At 29.2% G+C, this 17,786-nt stretch overlaps 1 protein-coding gene across 3 annotated transcripts; it reads right to left on the bottom strand.

Annotated features, from left to right (window-relative positions):
* Positions 1-7,857: 7,857 nt before the first annotated feature.
* Positions 7,858-17,171, bottom strand: LOC145194072 (uncharacterized). 3 transcript variants are annotated; one of them, XM_090077832.1, is made up of 15 exons: positions 16,956-17,171; positions 16,507-16,840; positions 16,227-16,307; positions 14,138-14,253; positions 13,747-13,768; positions 12,317-12,395; positions 11,092-11,181; positions 10,593-10,618; positions 10,408-10,497; positions 10,227-10,317; positions 9,448-10,083; positions 9,217-9,318; positions 9,058-9,141; positions 8,609-8,653; positions 7,858-8,481 (listed from the first exon to the last, which is right to left on the bottom strand). In XM_090077832.1, exons 2-15 carry the CDS (start codon positions 16,743-16,745, stop codon positions 8,284-8,286), a joined length of 1,899 nt encoding a protein of 632 aa, XP_089933958.1. In that variant the 5' UTR covers positions 16,746-16,840; positions 16,956-17,171; the 3' UTR covers positions 7,858-8,283. The 3 variants fall into 3 exon arrangements, with proteins under 3 accessions (XP_089933958.1, XP_089933957.1, XP_089933959.1); XM_090077831.1 differs by lacking the exon at positions 16,956-17,171 and having other exon boundaries at positions 16,507-16,845; XM_090077833.1 differs by lacking the exons at positions 9,058-9,141; positions 16,956-17,171 and having other exon boundaries at positions 8,133-8,481; positions 16,507-16,845.
* Positions 17,172-17,786: the final 615 nt, after the last annotated feature.

Here is a 17,786-nt window from a genome sequence, read left to right as displayed (position 1 = left end):
TGGCGTGTTTTTGTTTTTCTTTCATAATGTTAAGGACATTTTTGGAAAATTTTATAAATTCAAAAGCGGCGAATTTTCCACCTCTGATTCAGAAACTGAATCAGTGGTGGTAAATTCTACGGTCACTAGATAAATTGAGCCTCTTTACATTATGTTATACAATTAAACTTCTGCTTAAATGCAATCTCTTTTAACATAATTGTAGCTTTTGTAAATAGTTCAAATTGTCCAACTAAAACGCTCATATTCTTAGAATTACTTTTCGGAAACTGCCTTCTCGCTAAAAGATTTAATACTTGGAACCTTTTCAGCTGAAACTCCTTGTTAATATAAAGAAAAAAGATTAGAAAGACATGTTGCTCCATTGTAAAGCTCAGTTGTAAAGCTCATCCATAGCCTCTTTGCCCATGTTAAACGTTTTCTTCAATGTCTGATGTTGTTTTATCCATCTTTGTGAGGCGTGCAGAAATTGGATAATTCACCATTTTGCAATTTGGTTAGTCAAAACTTATGCATAAATCCTTCTAGAGCTCTGCGTTACGACCGTCCGATTCCGGCTCGTGCCGACTTTTTTGTCGGAAGTTCGACACCTACTCGTAACAAACTTGGAAATTCTGACTTCCATTCCGAGTCAAGTCGTAACATTTGAATTTCCCGCGTTATGAATCGTAAGCTGTCGTAATTTTGCGTAATCTACCTTGGTTCAAGGTTTCAACTAAAATTTTTGCGTGATGATGAAATTTATGATGATGATGAATCTTGGATATCCTAATCTAGTTTTAGTAAATTGAATAAATGAATTATATTATGACTTAAACTGCAATAAATCATTTTTAAGCTTTGACTAAAAGCTTTGTCTTGTTTTATTACGAACTATTACGTTAGATTACGGTTCATACCGACTTAATTCTGACTTTGTCGTAACATTAGGTTAGATTACGGTTCGACTTCGACATTAGGTCGTAACATGAGGTATGATTACGTTCCGAACCGACAAAGTCGGAATTTTTTAGGCTAACGCAGAGCTCTAATATCTTCCCTTTATCACATTGATTGATTTCATGAAAATCTTTACATTCAACAATTCTGAATGGTCTTGTTTAATTACCCATTTTACAATCAAGTTCACCTAAGGAATATTTCATATGTAATCTTTGGACCATGAATGGGTTTGACTTAACAGGTGGTTGAGATCCCAAAGTAAGTGCAGCATGTGCTTCTAAATAGGCACAAAATTGTCTTGGTCACATTATACTTCAATTATTGTATTTTAATACTTTTCTTTATTTCTGTTTTCATCTTTCAATTGCTCATAAGCGTTATAAGTTTCAACAAGTACTAACACTCCTCATGTAAGGGAGTATTAGTAAAAAAAATCTACGTATAGAAAATTCAAAAGTATTGTACTTAGCCATTAACATTTCTGAACCTAAATTATATTTTTCACATTAAAAATGTCGCTAATACCCTAGAACAATAGCGAAAAACATTTGTTTCCGATTTTTTTTCCTATCCTCTATGGAAAGCACTCAACCAAAACAAGTTGCTTCAGGTATGTTAAAAAAACAGAATAAATAGGGACTGCATTTTAAAAAGGACAATGTTTTCTTTGTTAACTGATAGAAACTCATTTGCTGTGACTCTTGGGCATGGCCTACTATAGTGACAGGCCGAGTAAACGTACGGCTTTTAAAAAAACTGTAGGCGAGTTTTTCTTTTGATAATTTGTAATATGGCGCGATCAAGGAAAAAGACGTGTTCTTTCAATTTGATATTCAATTAATTTCAATTATATTGTATGTGTATTAAATTTGCATTCTTTTTAGATCTAAATAATTAGATTCATAAAATATGGTTTTTAAGTGTTGTGTCTCAGGATGCAGAGGTAACTACGATGTTACAAAGTCTGTGAAAGTTTTTCGCCTTCCAAATAAAAAAAAATCTGGATGAACGAAAAAGATGGATAAGTGCTATACCTCGAGATAACATTCCAGATGGCCCAAATACTTTTATTTGTGAAGATCATTGGCCTAAAAACTATGAAAAAGTTTTAGTTTACGGAAAGTTAAGACCAAAATATCCACCATCTGTATTTTCTTCTGTAAACTCAAGTCAAATTCCAACTCCACAGGCACCACCAAGACCAACAAGTAAAGCATTACCATCTTTTAGAAGTATTGTGCCTGATGAAATTGAGGATTTTGTAAAAGCTGATAATATTTCATCCTTTGATGATTTGTGTGAAAAAATAATGTCTAAATCTATATCTTTTTCTTTTTCAATAATATCAAATATCTATGAAAACTGTTTACATCTTCAATCTGCTGATATATTAGACAACTTGGGTGTTCCAAAGTTTATTTTAAAGATAAAAAATGATTTATCCTTTGATAGCTACCACTGTGGTATTAAGTGCACCATAAAACCTCTTTCTTACAACCATATAAATACTATTAACTGTATTAGTTGTCTCCATGCTGCAATACACTATCTGAATTCATTACCAATTGATCACAAAAAAAGTATTATTATTGAACAGATGTTAAGTATGAACTCCTTAGTGTTTATTGGTGAAAAAAAACATTCTCCTGATATGGTTGCCAGGGCATTTGAGTATTTTTCACTCTCAAGAACACTTTATTCTCGATTACGTGATGACTATGAACTACCAAGTATATCACTGATGACAAAATTGACATCAAAAGTTAGAAATGTTGGAGATGATGATTTTTTAAAGTTGTATTTTGACAAATGTTCTATTTCTCAAAGACTGGTCATTCTACTAATTGATGAAATTTATGTTAAACCACAGTTAACATATCAAGGAGGGAACATTTTTGGTAAATCTGTTAACTCCCCAAATGAATTGGCAAAAACAGTTTTGGGTTTAATGATTTGTTCTTTGTTTGGTGGAAAACAGTTTTTGTATAAAGCATTACCAGTAACAGGTTTAGATGCTAAATTTCAGTATGATCAAACAATGCAAACGATTGAAACAATAAAAAATTGTGGTGGCTCTGTTGTTGCTATTCTTTGCGACAATAATAAAGTAAATAAAAAGTTTTTTTGAATGTTTAATCTCCGTAATACTTGGTGTACTAATGATAATATTTTTCTTCTTTATGATTTCGTTCATTTAATAAAATCTATTCGTAATAATTGGCTCACAGAAAAATGCCAAGAACTATGTTTTACTTATGAAGGTGTTTCAAGAACTGCAAAATGGTCAGATCTTAAAAAAACTTTTTCAACATGAAAAAGATGCTATTGTAAAACTGTCTAAACTAAATGAAACTGCAATTTTTCCTAAACCAATCGAACGTCAAAATGTGTCAACTTGTTTAAGAGTATTTTGTGATGAGACTGTAGCTGCTTTAAAAACTCATTCATCCATAAAAAATGTTGATGACACTACAGTTTTTTTATCTATTTTTATTAAATTTTTTAAAATTAACGTTAAAGGACTTTATGAAAACATTTGTACTAGAGATGAAAATCGTGCTGTTTTTTCATCAAACAATGATGAACGATTGAACTTTCTTTTAAATTTGGCTGATATGGTCGAAAAAATGGCACCTGAAATACATGGTCAAAGAATAAAAAATTTAACCAAAGATACTTCTCGTGCTTTTTCCCATACGTGTCGTGGAATGGTTGAACTAGTGAAACATTTACTAATTACAAGTCATAAGTATGTTTGTCTTGGACATTTTACTAGTGACCCTATTGAGAAAGCATTTGGAAAACTTCGCCAAGGATCAGGTGGTACCTATTTTATAAATGTTCAGCAAATATTGCAAAAAGTTGACATAAAAAAAAAAAAACTTTGCTTAAATATTGGTATCATAGCTAATGATTTAGAAGTTTCATCAAGTCATTTGTGTGACAAATGTAATTATGTAATGCAAGATGATACTTTGTTAAATGTTTTTCATAATCTTCCTGTTATTGAAAGCGATTTGTCTAAAGAAATTAAAATGTCTTTGGTTTATATTGCTGGCTATGTCAGTAGAGAAGATCCTCCAGTTGAAGATACATCATTTTGTTTTGACCAATTTGGAGAATATATCAGAGAGATTAATCATGGTGGGTTAACTTTGCCTGGTGATAACATCTGCCATTGGATATTTTATTCGTACGTTTTATTTCACCATCTTTACAAATGTGTCTGTCGTGTTAGCTTATCTAACAGTTTCTTGATGGTATCTGACTTTTATGGATTTACCAATGTTTCAAAAAAACATTGTAGAATCCTTGCCAATATATTTTTTAACAATTATTGCCATCTTTACTCCCCGCGATCTTCAAAGGAACCCAAAATGAAAATATTGAAACTATCTTAAACGTGATATATATAATATTGTTTTTTTTAACTAATTGTAGTTTTATTTTGAAAAGTTATGTTGTTTTTTTTTTTCATAAAGATGTTTGAGGTTTTAGTACTATAAAAAGTGAGTCTTTACTATGTTATAATGAAATGCGGTTTGCATTTAATAAACGATTTTTCTCATTTAAGAGGTTTTATTTGTTACAAAAACCTTTATTTATGATAAATTAATTACTATCTAATGAACTAATGAATCTATTTATTAAATAACCTAAAAAACGAATGCTTCCGTAAAAAAAAACAACTCGCCTATAGTTTTTTTAAAAGCCGTACGTTTACTCGGCCTGTCACTATAGTAGGCCATGCTCTTGGGTGTCCTGTATAAGTAAGGTAAGAAGATGGCCTATCTTTCAACAAAACCAAATAATATGAACCTTTCGAATTAGTAAACATGCTGCCGAACCGAACATTTTCGGTAAAGTGAATAAGGACTCATTTGAGAAAAATGTTCGGTTTTGCAGCATATTGTGAATCAGTATCACAATTTTATCGTAGAAAAGCTAATTTATAAACATTAAAAGGCACGTAGAGTTGGGTCGGGTGGTGTAATCAACTACCCTTTTATTCAAAGGTGTCCCTTTAGCTCTCAAAAATTTGATTGTGTTACAAAAAGTATATTTAAAAACTCAACTTGAAATAGGGAGTTTTGTCACGTGACATTTTATCGCGGAAAAAAATATACCGAACGTTTTTGAAAAGTTTAAGCAAGGCAAACTCGCACATTGAGTAGTGCGAGTAAAAAATATTCGCTGCGAGTATAGCACGAGTATTGATAATCGTAATGTTAATTCGAGTAGTAAAAATTATACTACTCGACCAAAGTTTTTATGATACTCGCAATGTGAGATAGGCGAGTAGAAATTTTATGCGAATACTTCGATTATCGAGTATTGCGTAAATAATAGTACTCGCAAATCGAGTATAATATATTAATTTTTATAAATACTCGAAACTGCGAATACCGAGTATTCGCACAAAAAATAAAAAAGCGAATATTGTGATTGCGAGTAATCGCACACTTTTTTACTACTCAAAAAAGCGAGTTTTGCTGCGAGAAGTGCGAATAAGCGAGTATGCGAGTATTCGCGCTGCGAGTTTGCCATGCTTAGAAAAACTTCGTCCAAAAAACGCAACAAATGATTTTATGTAGGTGTCGATAAATGAAAACCCACCCATGAAAATAAATAGTATATATGTATATATAGATGTTATTTTTTTTAGAAAAGGTTGCACTACAATAGTTTTTTTGGGGACGTCGTTGTGCTTTAGAATTGATAAAGTTATTTAACTTTAAATGTTTCAGTTTTGTTTATATACAAGTAAATTAAGCTAATTCTTTCGTCCCCACATAAAAATAGATTCTGCAACTATTTATTTATTATGTCAATCAGCTTTTTTTTTTGTTTTTGGTTGTCTAATAGGGTGAGTTTTTTGTTTTCTAAGTGGAAATTTTATAAATTTCCCCCGTCTTTAGATATTTTATTGTTAACGCAACTTTTTACGCAAGAAAAAAAAAAAGATAAAGTTTTTTTTTTCGGTGCCAAAAGTTTAACGAGAAACTTTACGGAAATATTTCATAAAATGTATATGAATTGAAAATATTAAAACACGAATATCTTTGGAACTAAATAAGCTACAGAAATGGTTGAAACCATTTTGAAAATAAAATATATTAAGGGATCCAATGCATTTTAAATAAAAAAGATTTACATTGGCTATAAAAATTGCCTAAGCTCCCTACTTGAAAGATAAGTTTTTTGAAGTATTTGATTTAAATGGCTCCTACGCTCTGTTTGATTCGTCAAACCATGGAGAAAAAGGAGTATTCCTGAACTCGGAACTGTTTAGAAACGAAGAATGCGAAAAATTAACAACTATTGGAAGTCTTGGTTATTGATATAAAAATTACGCTAAAATTTTTTAAGAAGAGTTCAAAAAAAATGTCTTAAAAAAGTTTTTAAAACCACGACTTTTTGCCGGTATCGAAAGCTTTTAATATAAAGTAAAGATAATCCTACTAACAATGTAGCTGGATAAATAATTTTTTACATCAGCTATTTCTAAAGGTAATCACACATTACAGCGTTGCTGACAATGCAAAGAAGTAATTGTACCATCCTTGTGAAACTTTTATCATTCAAATAAAAAGTAAACAGTAAGAATTTTAGTTTAAATTTGGATAATTCACCATTTTGCAATTTGGTTAGTCAAAACTTATGCATAAATCCTTCTAGAAATGGGGAACTGAGGCGTTAATAGAAGATAACTCTTCTTCAGGACAAACAAGACAAAAAAAAGATTTAAATACGACTGAAGAAGATCAATGTGTTATTCAAGATTGTAATAAAGAGAGAAGCTTCCTTGAGAAGTTTATAGTTAAATAACATACTGATAGCTTTAAATTACCATAAGTTTAGGAGATGCAAAATTGATACCAAAATTGGAACAAAAAATTTAGACTTTTTAGGAATCGATTTACAATTTTCTGTCAATTCAAATCGCTTTTAATTGGGAAGATATATTGAAGTTTAACCTTACTCCATTGAGTATTTAAATGGGTTCAACTGCTTAACAACCATCTTTTGTAAATTCAGACTGTTTAAAAAAGAGGGGATGCAGATCTTCTATATTTAGGAAGAGACTTTTCTACAAGTCAAGTGTTTAGTGTCAAGTTTATTCATTTTTTGCTTTACTACTTTAGCTCACCACCTGTTTAATAAGGTCCAGGTGCAGTTTTCTCCTGATCGCACATACCTTTCAATTAAACAATAACAAAAATTTACCCCACAAAATGTGTTAACTGAAGGATTACCTAAATTTGGCTTTTTAACTGGCTTTTAAATCAAGCTGAGATTGTTATAAAAATTCGGAACTTTTGTGCGTTTTGTTTGTGTTTTTGTATGTGCTTTTGTGTGTTTAGTTTTTTTTTTTTTTTACGTTTTCATGGCTGAGGTTTATAATAGCACGATTAGAGCATCCCGCCATCGGAAATTGCGTAAATGCGTAAATTCCGATGTGAGAAATAGTTTATAAAGGTGACTCAGATGTGATTTAATCTTTTTATTTTCCGATATTTTCCGATGGTTTGTGGTGGCTTGCAAAATTTTACTGTAATTTTGCGAAAACTTCGTAATTATAGGTAAATACATCGGAAATACCACAATATTACGAGTTTACACTTTAAATACGATTTATTGTGAAATTACGCGAAAATATCGTACGATAATGCATAAATCTCGAAATATATCGGAGAATGCGTGAAATTCTCCCCATCGGCCTCGGACTGCATCGCACCTCCGATGTGATACCATTCCTCACCATCGTATCACATCGGAGTCACCTTTATAAACTATTTCTCACATCGGAATTTACGCATTTACGCAATTTCCGATGGCGCGATGCTCTAAGCACGATAAAAGTGCGCATGGTTTTATAAGTGAGGGATTTTTGAACGTAAATACAGAGATCTTAAATACAGAGAATCTTCTGATATTGTCCTAAAAATCTGTTCAATATATAAATACAAACAATAAATAAGGATGCTATTCACAAAGGTCCAACGAAAAATGATAACTTATATATACTTTCATACAAAACAGAATACAAAATACAACGACAATATGCATAAAAATGTCGCAACTTAAGTTTATGAAAGTGAGATTATTCAGATACGCTTTTTTGCTCGATTAAACAAAAAAATTTTCCGTTACTCTCATGTTATTGCTATGGAGCTATTAAAGTTATATAAAATGAGAATTTGGTACTTGAAGCAATTAACTAAATAATTTACTTAAGTCACATTATGTATTAAATGAAAATTTAAAGATGTTTCCATTACGAAGTGCCTTTTAAAAAGTTTTTTGCAGTAAAGAAAAAGTTAAACCGCTGACCCAAAATCACACAGCAGATATTTGAAAATTAGCTTTCAAGTTCTCTAACCAATTCGATAAAAATTTATAAAAAACAACACCCGCCCCATTTTCTTCTTCATCATCAGTCGTTAAAAAACCAATTCTGTGGATGGAGTCGTCTCTTGTCAAAGCAACAGCAAATCGATGAAGTATGCGATCAATAACTACCTTGTCACCTGTAAGCTGAAAGTTAAAACATTAATAAAATTTTTCAAAATATAACAGGGAAAGAAAGATCCATATTAAATAATATAAACACAAGCAAAAAAGAAGCCTGTAAATGACGCACTTGCAAATATAATTAAAATACCTGCGACAGAAATGTTAAAAATGTTTCGCAAAGTTTCCACACTTCCTAAAATAAAACATTTATATGGTAAAATTTTTAAATTTGAAACATTTGAGAATGGCATGAATATTTGGTAAAGTATAGAAAATAAAACAGCAATCCTAAATACAGAGAACCTTAAGTATTTAGTCAGGTATATTGGCATTAGGGGGAAATCCCCCGTAATGGTAAGATCTGGATTGATTTTTTTTTTTTTTTTTTTTAAATAAATGGTGTTTTTGAACAAAGGAACTTTTTTACCTCGGAAAAAATATTTTTTACCCTTAAACCGTTATGATATAAAACTGACGTATTTGGTCAAAAAATATGTAAAAACAGCCAGCGAAAGAAAATGATCAACAACAGATCTTTCTGTGTGAAGTGTGAGGACAGAAGAGAAAATCAATATAAAAGTTTAGGTTTTTATTTACCTTCGTGAGAAGAGGAAAAATGACATCTAAAGAATTAGTATTTTGCGACAAAGTATCAATCAGTCCATTTTTTATTATCGGTCCCTGAATAAAATAAATTGATCATAGATGATATATTATGAAAATAACAACTCAAAGAAAAAGAAATAAAAAATTTACCTCAAGTTGAAATAACCACGACCAAAAAAGACCACTTAAAACAGGGATGCTTGTTTCTTCTTTAAGGTTATGGAAACCATTCTTGTCACAATTCAAATTCCGCTGTAAACAATTAAAAGAATTTTTTTTCGCGACTTGTTTAGATATTTTAAGCTTTTTTAATTTTTTAAAAATTCATAACTTATTTTTTTTTTCAATATTTCTTAATAATTATTTAGTGAGAAAAACTACTTTATGTCGTTCAATTTGAGCTGATACTTTAACATCACAACGATGGAATGCCAAACTCTTCAAAATCAATTCATGTCCAGATAGCCCCTCGTTTGCAGTGCTGTTGCAACTAAACATGTTATCCGTTTGCATAGAAGCTTCTGAATTACCATTGAGTGATATATCTTCAGAATCAGAAGCTGAAATAATTTCTTTACTAAGATTATTTTTGCAATATTTGAGATTTTTCTGTGAAGAGGGAATCATGTAATCATTAACAGAGAATGAAACATCAGGAAAAGATTTAGCTCTGGCTTCGAAATGGAGCTCGTACGCAAGATTAACAATGTCTTCACTACTATTGCATCTTTTCTTAATGGAAATTGAAGACTTCTTTTTTATAACGAGGTTTTCTTTACAAATCAAACTATTTAATGGATTAGTAAGTTCATTGGAAATGTTCATGTGATTGATAGGTTCAGTGGAACTATTCAGTGGATTGGTAAGTTGATTGGAACTGTTTAGCACAGTGGAAGTGTCGTTGGAATTTAAGATTTTATTTTGCATAAAGCTATAACGTTTGATATTAATACTTTTTAAAAGATCAAAATGAATTTCAGCCAACTTCAGCAGACGCTCCAGAACTGTATAAATGATCTAAAAAAAATTCAGTCTGAAAAAGTCAACTTGCAGTCAGTAAGCGTAGTAGAATTGTTCAAACCAATGGATCTTTAACATCATCATGCTAAGTGCACAAATAATGTTGTTATTAATTAATATATCTATATAAATATATTAACCTGTGGCATATATTTCAAAGACCTGCCAATTTCTCCATGAAGAAGGTTATTTTGGCGCTTCATATACCGCTCCAATGTAAAACATTTTTCGCTAAGATAAATTTACATACATCTTAACTACTAGACTTGCAAAATAAAAATGAAATAATTTTCAAAGTAATCACTGCAAGATAAGCATTACCCAGCAGGAAACACAATCCACATTGGTTTTAGATACAGAGCAAAATCTTTAACACAATTTATTTGGCCTCGTGTTTGAATTGCTTTTGGTCTGAAGTAGTAAGACAAATCAGGTTTATAAAACATCAACAAAAATCTTTTGGTGTTGAAAAAAATTTACAAAAAGTATGAAATAAGTTTCCAGACCTTGAAAGACGCATTTTGTGAATTGCCTTAAATAAAGTAGAAATACACAACTATTTTTAAAAGAATACACAATTTTATAACAAAAGAAGTTTAAGATAAAACTACAAACAATTTCAAAACTTGTTTTTCTCTGTGCACATTTTATAACTCTTGAGTCAACTTCCAAGTCAAACCTTAACATTAGAGTTACTTAGAATCTTAAGCAAAACCTGATTTGTTCATTACATAAATTACACTTATTGGCAATAGCACTTTCTGACATTACAAGTCTAAGCATTACCCATTCATGCTAGATTAACGATTCTACTGCTTCTACACTGAATTTAGACTGTAAACCTCCTTTTACAATCAAGAAAATATGACAAAAAAAAAACAAAAAAAGAAGAAAAAAAAAATTAAAGAAACTAATCTATGAAATAACTAATTTATGAAATCCATAATTTATGAATTATCTATTTTATGAAATACCTAATTTATGAAATGCCTAATTTATGAATACCTCAAAAGCAGAGCAACGCTGTGAATAAATGAGATAGCATGCAATAAGAACCCCTGTCCTTCCTAATCCAGCATGACAATGAACTGCAACCTGGAGGTAAAAAATAAATCTAAGAAAATAACTTTTTAAATGTTAAAAAAAATCAGAACCAAAATTTAAAACCTTCAACAAATAGAAGATTTATTTGAGACTCAGATAGGTGTCATCTTCACTATCTGAAATTGATTTTTGCTGCCTGAAAGTAAATGCATCAAATTTGAACGATTAACTCCTTATACTACCTGAGCTTTTCCCAGATTTTTTTAATTATTTTTTGTCATTCAGCATTTCAGGTTTCTTAAAGCAGAACTATTGTTATATACATATACAAAATTATTTACATTTTTATATTGTAATTTGGGGTGACATTACACAGTGAGGGGGTTTTCACTGAAAATTTAAATTGTGCTTTCATAATTACTATTATTTTTTTTTTTTACACATTGGTTTATCAGTATCTATAATAAAAATGATCTATAATTTAAAAAAAGTATAAACATGCTGATTGCAATCTGAAAAAAAAGGATAAACATGCTGATTTAGACACCATATAAACAATTTTGAAATTTAAAAAAAAAAGGGATATTGTCTAAATATGCAACAGCCAAATATTTAGACCATTACCTTTGCTTTACAAATTAGTTTATATGGAAAGTTTAGTGCGCTTCTGTTTATTTTCAAAAAGTCTTGTGTTTATATCTTATTTTAAATATAGAACAACTATGTAAAGTTTCCTATACCATGGTATGATGCAGCTTTAAAACAAAAAAGTTACTCAAAGCTACTACTTTTTTAAAGTTGATTATTACCATGACACCATAAGGTATATGTGTACCAATATAAAATGCATTTCAATCACTCACTGCTTAAATATTCATAGGAAAAATAGGTGTATAAAGTCACCCCAAATTGTATAAAGTCACCCCAAACCACTGTACCTGAAATTAATTTATAGAAAAAAAAAGTCTGGGCCCATTGCTCCATTATCAGAAACTGGAATTTAATGTTTAAGTTTGGTATTTATTTTCTTTGTGAAATATTGGTGTTGCAATAAAAGTTAGCCTGACCTGAGAAGTTAGCCTGAACTGAGAAGTTAGGTGTTTTTTAATTTGTATTGGAATGTAAAGTTTATTCGAAATGTTCTTTAGTGTTTTCAGTGTGCATTAATAAAACTCTTTAAAAATACCTTTCCATTTTGAAGAGCGAAATCCATCACTTTGACCATATCTAAAATTGAGGATAAGGAACGAACACCATAATCATTCCTAAATATAACATGTAAAATTATTTCAGAAAACATTTGCAAACTTCTTTATAAGATGGAAAAAACAACTCAACTTATGAACATCTACAGAGTTTCCTAAAGTAAAAAATGTGCACACGTTAACATGTTAACTTTGTACTCAAGCAACATAAAGATTTCAGAACACACCCATGTTGAACCAGATTTATGTTTTATGAAATTATATAGGGTTATGCCATACCTTTTTAGAATAACTAAACCATTCAGAAACAGTTGAAAAATCATAAATTTACTCTTTAAAAAAATTACCATTTACAAAAATATACAAAAAAGAAATAAAAACAGCAGTATAAATTGAATCTAGTATATATATATTTTTTAAAAAATAAGTGCAAAATATAGTTTTTTGCTAAACACACACCAAAAATCAACTTTTGAAATAATCAAAAGGAAAAGAAAAAGTACGGAGATATTGAATCATCAAATTTTAAGGAAGCATCTGTAAATGTATTATTTATTATACCTCTAGTACCAGATGTACCAGAGAAAAATTATGTTAATATATTTCTTCTATATATGTACAATGTTTGAGATATTGAAGTTAAATTTTTTGATTGTAAGAACAGAAATTTGTAAAATTCATTTTTTTTATATTTTCCTAATAAGTTGAACAAATACATTTTAAAGAGTTTTTATGACTTTTTACACAAACTCTTCCTGAATGGTAACTCTTATAATTCTAAAAACGTTTGGCAGAAGTCTTTTCATCAAATAAAACCTAGTTTATAAGGGTGGGGTGAGGGGGTGAGGGGGGTGGGGTTGGGGGGTGGGTAAGAACACAGACAAGGTCACAAAAAGTTTTATTTGCAAGTTTAAAATTAATTTAATACTAATATGATTTAAAAAATGAAATGTGAATAACATGCTATTAAACTCAATAATATTATAAATAATTTTATATATTATTACATCTATTGCATAGTATTATTTATTATATGGAATATGAGAAAATCAAAAATACAAGTTTTTCAAAAATTATAAAAATGATACAGAAACCTTTTCAGTTTTTCTTTGAAATGCTTACTAAAGAGTTCACTAACTACAAGCTAATTAACAACAAACTAACAAACTACAAACTGACTAACTACAAGCGAACTAACAACAGGACAAAGATTAAAATTCAGATATTCAAAGTGAACTCCAATAAGGTTTTTTTGAAATAGTTTATTAATATCTTCAAAACAAACTATTGCATTTCTATTTTCAAAGAACTTTAAACAATTTACAGAATCATAACATTTGCTGCATTTAAAATAATTGAATTTTTATTTCAAAGTTTTATTTAAATTTTAAAATAGGAAAATAAAACTTACCAACAAAAGTTATAGAAGAAAACTAAAACAAAGAGTAAGATAAATTATTTAATAAGCTAATAACTAATAAATAATACATTTTACAAACAAATTTTACTAAAACTAATAAATATTTTAAAAAATTATTTGATTAATAACTTAGTTAAATAACTGATTACTAAACTAAATATTATAATAGTTTAGTAATTAGATTAATAATTACCTATTTTATAAATTATTTAGTCAAAAAATTAATTAGTTGATAACTTAATTAACAAATATCTAATAACTTCAAGTAAATAATTTTTAAGAAGCTAAAGCTACAAAGGACTGCGCTTCAAACAGAAAAAGTTTTGTTTTCAGAATATTTACAAAATAGTTTCACACTTCCTCAGAATTGTAAATAACTTACTGTTGTTATCCATAAAATCATTTGGCTCATATGAAAATCCACTAGACTCTAAACCATAACCACATGCACTATGTTCTCCAGCCTGTTGGAGATTTATTATTGATTTAATACCGGCTCTGTAAACAAAACAAAGCACTAACAAAAAGCAAACTAATTACAACCAAAATAAAACATTAAAAAAAGGAGAAAAAAAAAAAAAAAAAAGAAAGCAAAAGCATAAACTTTTCATGGATATGAAAAGGTTAATCTCTTGTAGATGGCACCCATGTGTATATCTAACACATTAGATTAAGTGCTTAAGTAACACAAGCAATTTTCAATAATATAAACATAATCAGCCTGCTAATCATTTGTTTTTCTTAAAACATAACCAGCCTGCTAATCATACAAAAAAAATTTGAAAAGTCACTTAAAATATAGTTTAAAATCATTTATTATTTGCTGACTAAACAATTTTTAAATGCAGGTTTTTTGATTCCAAATAGAGCCACTTTACAAAAGTTTAATAATTTTAGAAACATAAAAAGAAAAACTATAAATATTGGTCAACATTTTAAAGGGTGAAATAAGTTCTATTTTTCAATGTAATCTTCCTTAATTTCAAAGCACTTTGTTTGATGTTTTTCCATAATTTCTATTGCATCGTTATAAAACACTTTGTCTGCAAAATACGCATGAACTGCTGCTTATAAAATGTAAAACACTTTCTAGCAAGGAATTTTTTTCTAAACTCAGTCTAAACCTAGTCTAAGCTCACAAACATTTTTATCTAGTTGATTCAAAAAGATTGTATAATGTTCAGATTGTTTTACCTTTCTAAACATCAACAAACATTTTTTCATCTTTAATTTTTTATGTAAAATGTAACACAACCAGCCTTTAAAGATGCCTAATGCTTCAGCTATTTTATTTACTTTCAATTGTCAATGAACTAACACAACATCATGTATTTTTTGAATGATTTCTTTTATTATGATTTTAGACATCCAGTGTGTGTATCTTCAAGGGTTGTGTGACCATGTTTAAATTCAGCAACCCAGTTTTATATTGCTGCAAGGAAAGGTGAAGTGTACTAATAGAATTTTAACAATCATTTATGAACTCACTTGTATTTACACCTTCTAAAAATTCAATCACTATGCAACATTAAATTTTTTCCATAGTAAAAAAATACACCAACACATCAACACTAACTGACTTGTAAACAAAAAGTGAATTGACACATCTAAATGAAAGTTCACATGTTAGGGTTCATATGAAAGTTCATATGAAGTTCCCCAACTAAAAAAAAAATTGGCAGACTTTTCAACAACACTTATTCTCATTCTATAAAATCAGATGGCTTACATTTGTAACCCTGTGTTTCAGAAACGTTAATACTTTTAGAAACCTGTTATCAAGTCAAAACTAAACTTTGTAATCAAATATCTTTTGAGTATGAGGGATCCCAAAATTCAGATTTTCAAAAACATTATTGACATGGTTGTTTGTAATATTTCAATTGTAATAAAATTAGGAAACTTTACAGTTAGTATCAAAAACAAATGGTTTTTGAAAACTTTCTCCTGCGTTGTCTTTTAAAATCATGAATGTATCATATTGAAGATTAGAAGGTTATCAAAGTTAAATTCTAATGCTGTTAGTGAATCAGAATCAAATTAAAATTAACTGCTAGCTGATGAAAAAGAAGAACTAGCTTGGTGTGCTGGACTACTAGATATGATAGAAGAATGTAAATTTGCATGTCTAACTCTTCAAGAAAGACATAACATTTAAGAAAAATTCACAAAAATGCTTTAAAAGATACAGAAAGAAAATTTTTTAACTCAGATTCCAGACTTCTTGCTTAACACAGTGTAAAATATAAACACTATAATAGAACTAATAACTATAAAGACTTTAGTCTTTCCTTTTCAAATGGTGCAGTCATGAAAACATTTTTTTTTTTATCAGTTCATGGTTTTAAATGGTATATATGGTTCATATAGCAATGTCTTATGCAGAACTCAAGTTTCAAAACAGTTTTTAATGGCTCTCCCAAGACCATCAATGAGAAGACTTAAGGTAATCAAAAATAATTTTTTCTTACGCATGAAACTGCTCAATGATATCATGCTTTTTAATAGCTTCTGTGGATGGTCTAGAAGTTGCCAGTATATTATCTGTTACCCTAAATCAAGAAACATAACAAAAATACAATAACGATTCTTATTCATAAACACAATTGATCTTTTAATGTAAATAACGATTCTTATTCATAAACACAATTGATCTTTTAATGTAAATAACGATTCTTATTCATAAACACAATTGATCTTTTAATGTAAATGATTATGATACCAATGATCCATGTAATTTCCTTTACTTACCATGATGAGTATAATCCTACTATTGCCATCTCATTTTCTTTGAACTTTGAAGGATTATCATACTTGCACTGTTTACCCCCACAAAACATGGAGCACTGAAGATAGTTTGGTGCAACATGACGAATACGCTCTCCAAATAAAGAATATTTAGGAGATGATAGCTTTGAAAAATCAATTTCTAGTTTGTCAGTCCATTTAATTTCACCAGATTTACTAGCCATTTGAAGGCAAAGACTCATATGCCATTTATTAGCATTTATAATAACTCTATTTGTATACTCTGTAAGTGTGTAGAAGTTAACTAGATATGTATGTTATACATCTAACGCAATACCTATATGCACACACACACACACATATATATATATATATATATATATATATATATATATATATATATATATATATATATATATATATATATATATATATATATATATAGTATTTACCTGTATATATAAAGTGTACAATAAATTTCCTATAACGTAAGTGTACAATAAGTTTCGTATAGATCTTTATTCAAGAGAAATAAGTTTTTTCAGTTATTTTTTATATTAAAAAAAAAATAGCTTAACTCTCAAATTTTCATTTTCACGAAATCTTTTTTTTGTTAAAAGAAATTTAAATTTCAGTTCATAGTTTCAGCTTACTCCTTTTGAATATTTGACTATGTTAAAGACGCGTTTCCCCTCACAACCGATTGGAAAAAATAGGAACGGCAGAAAACACAGACTACGCACGTAAAAAGTCTTCCGATATACTCCGCATTTTTCAAGAAAACTTTATACAATTTTGAAAGGAGATGATCATTTAACCCGCAACTTTTTTAGCTTTACGGCTAAAAATGTACTGTGAATAGTCTTCATTCCTCGTTTAACACTTAAAAAATTATTTTTAGCAAAACAATATTTTTGTTTTCGGGTGGGAGGCATCAACTACATCTTGATAGTGTCTATCAAGAGACATAATATTATAATACATACAAGTGACACATCTTTCAAAACCAATTTTTAAAACCCATTTGTTAAAAAAACATTTTATTGAACCTTAGGTGAAAGACCCCTCAGACATCCATATTTGGTCTGTTATTTAGTTGTTTTTTTTTATTATTATTTTCTTTTGTTTTGTAACTTTATTGTTTAACCTTAATAGCGTTGACATAAAAAATTTTTTATTAAAAATTTATTTTCATGACGGCACTTTGATGCTAACTCGCTTCGTTTATTGAGCAAGCTCAACTTCGACCTACGAATTTTAAAAGTTCAGTGGAGTTGGCCTTA

This window comes from Hydra viridissima, unplaced genomic scaffold, assembly GCF_058129835.1.
Source record: "Hydra viridissima isolate aposymbiotic clone 2 unplaced genomic scaffold, HvirCarnegie_v1 scaffold_2, whole genome shotgun sequence".
NCBI classification, from domain to species: domain Eukaryota; kingdom Metazoa; phylum Cnidaria; class Hydrozoa; order Anthoathecata; family Hydridae; genus Hydra; species Hydra viridissima.
The sequence above is the reverse complement of the archived record's forward strand: the minus strand, read 5'-3'. Positions and strand labels throughout refer to the sequence as shown.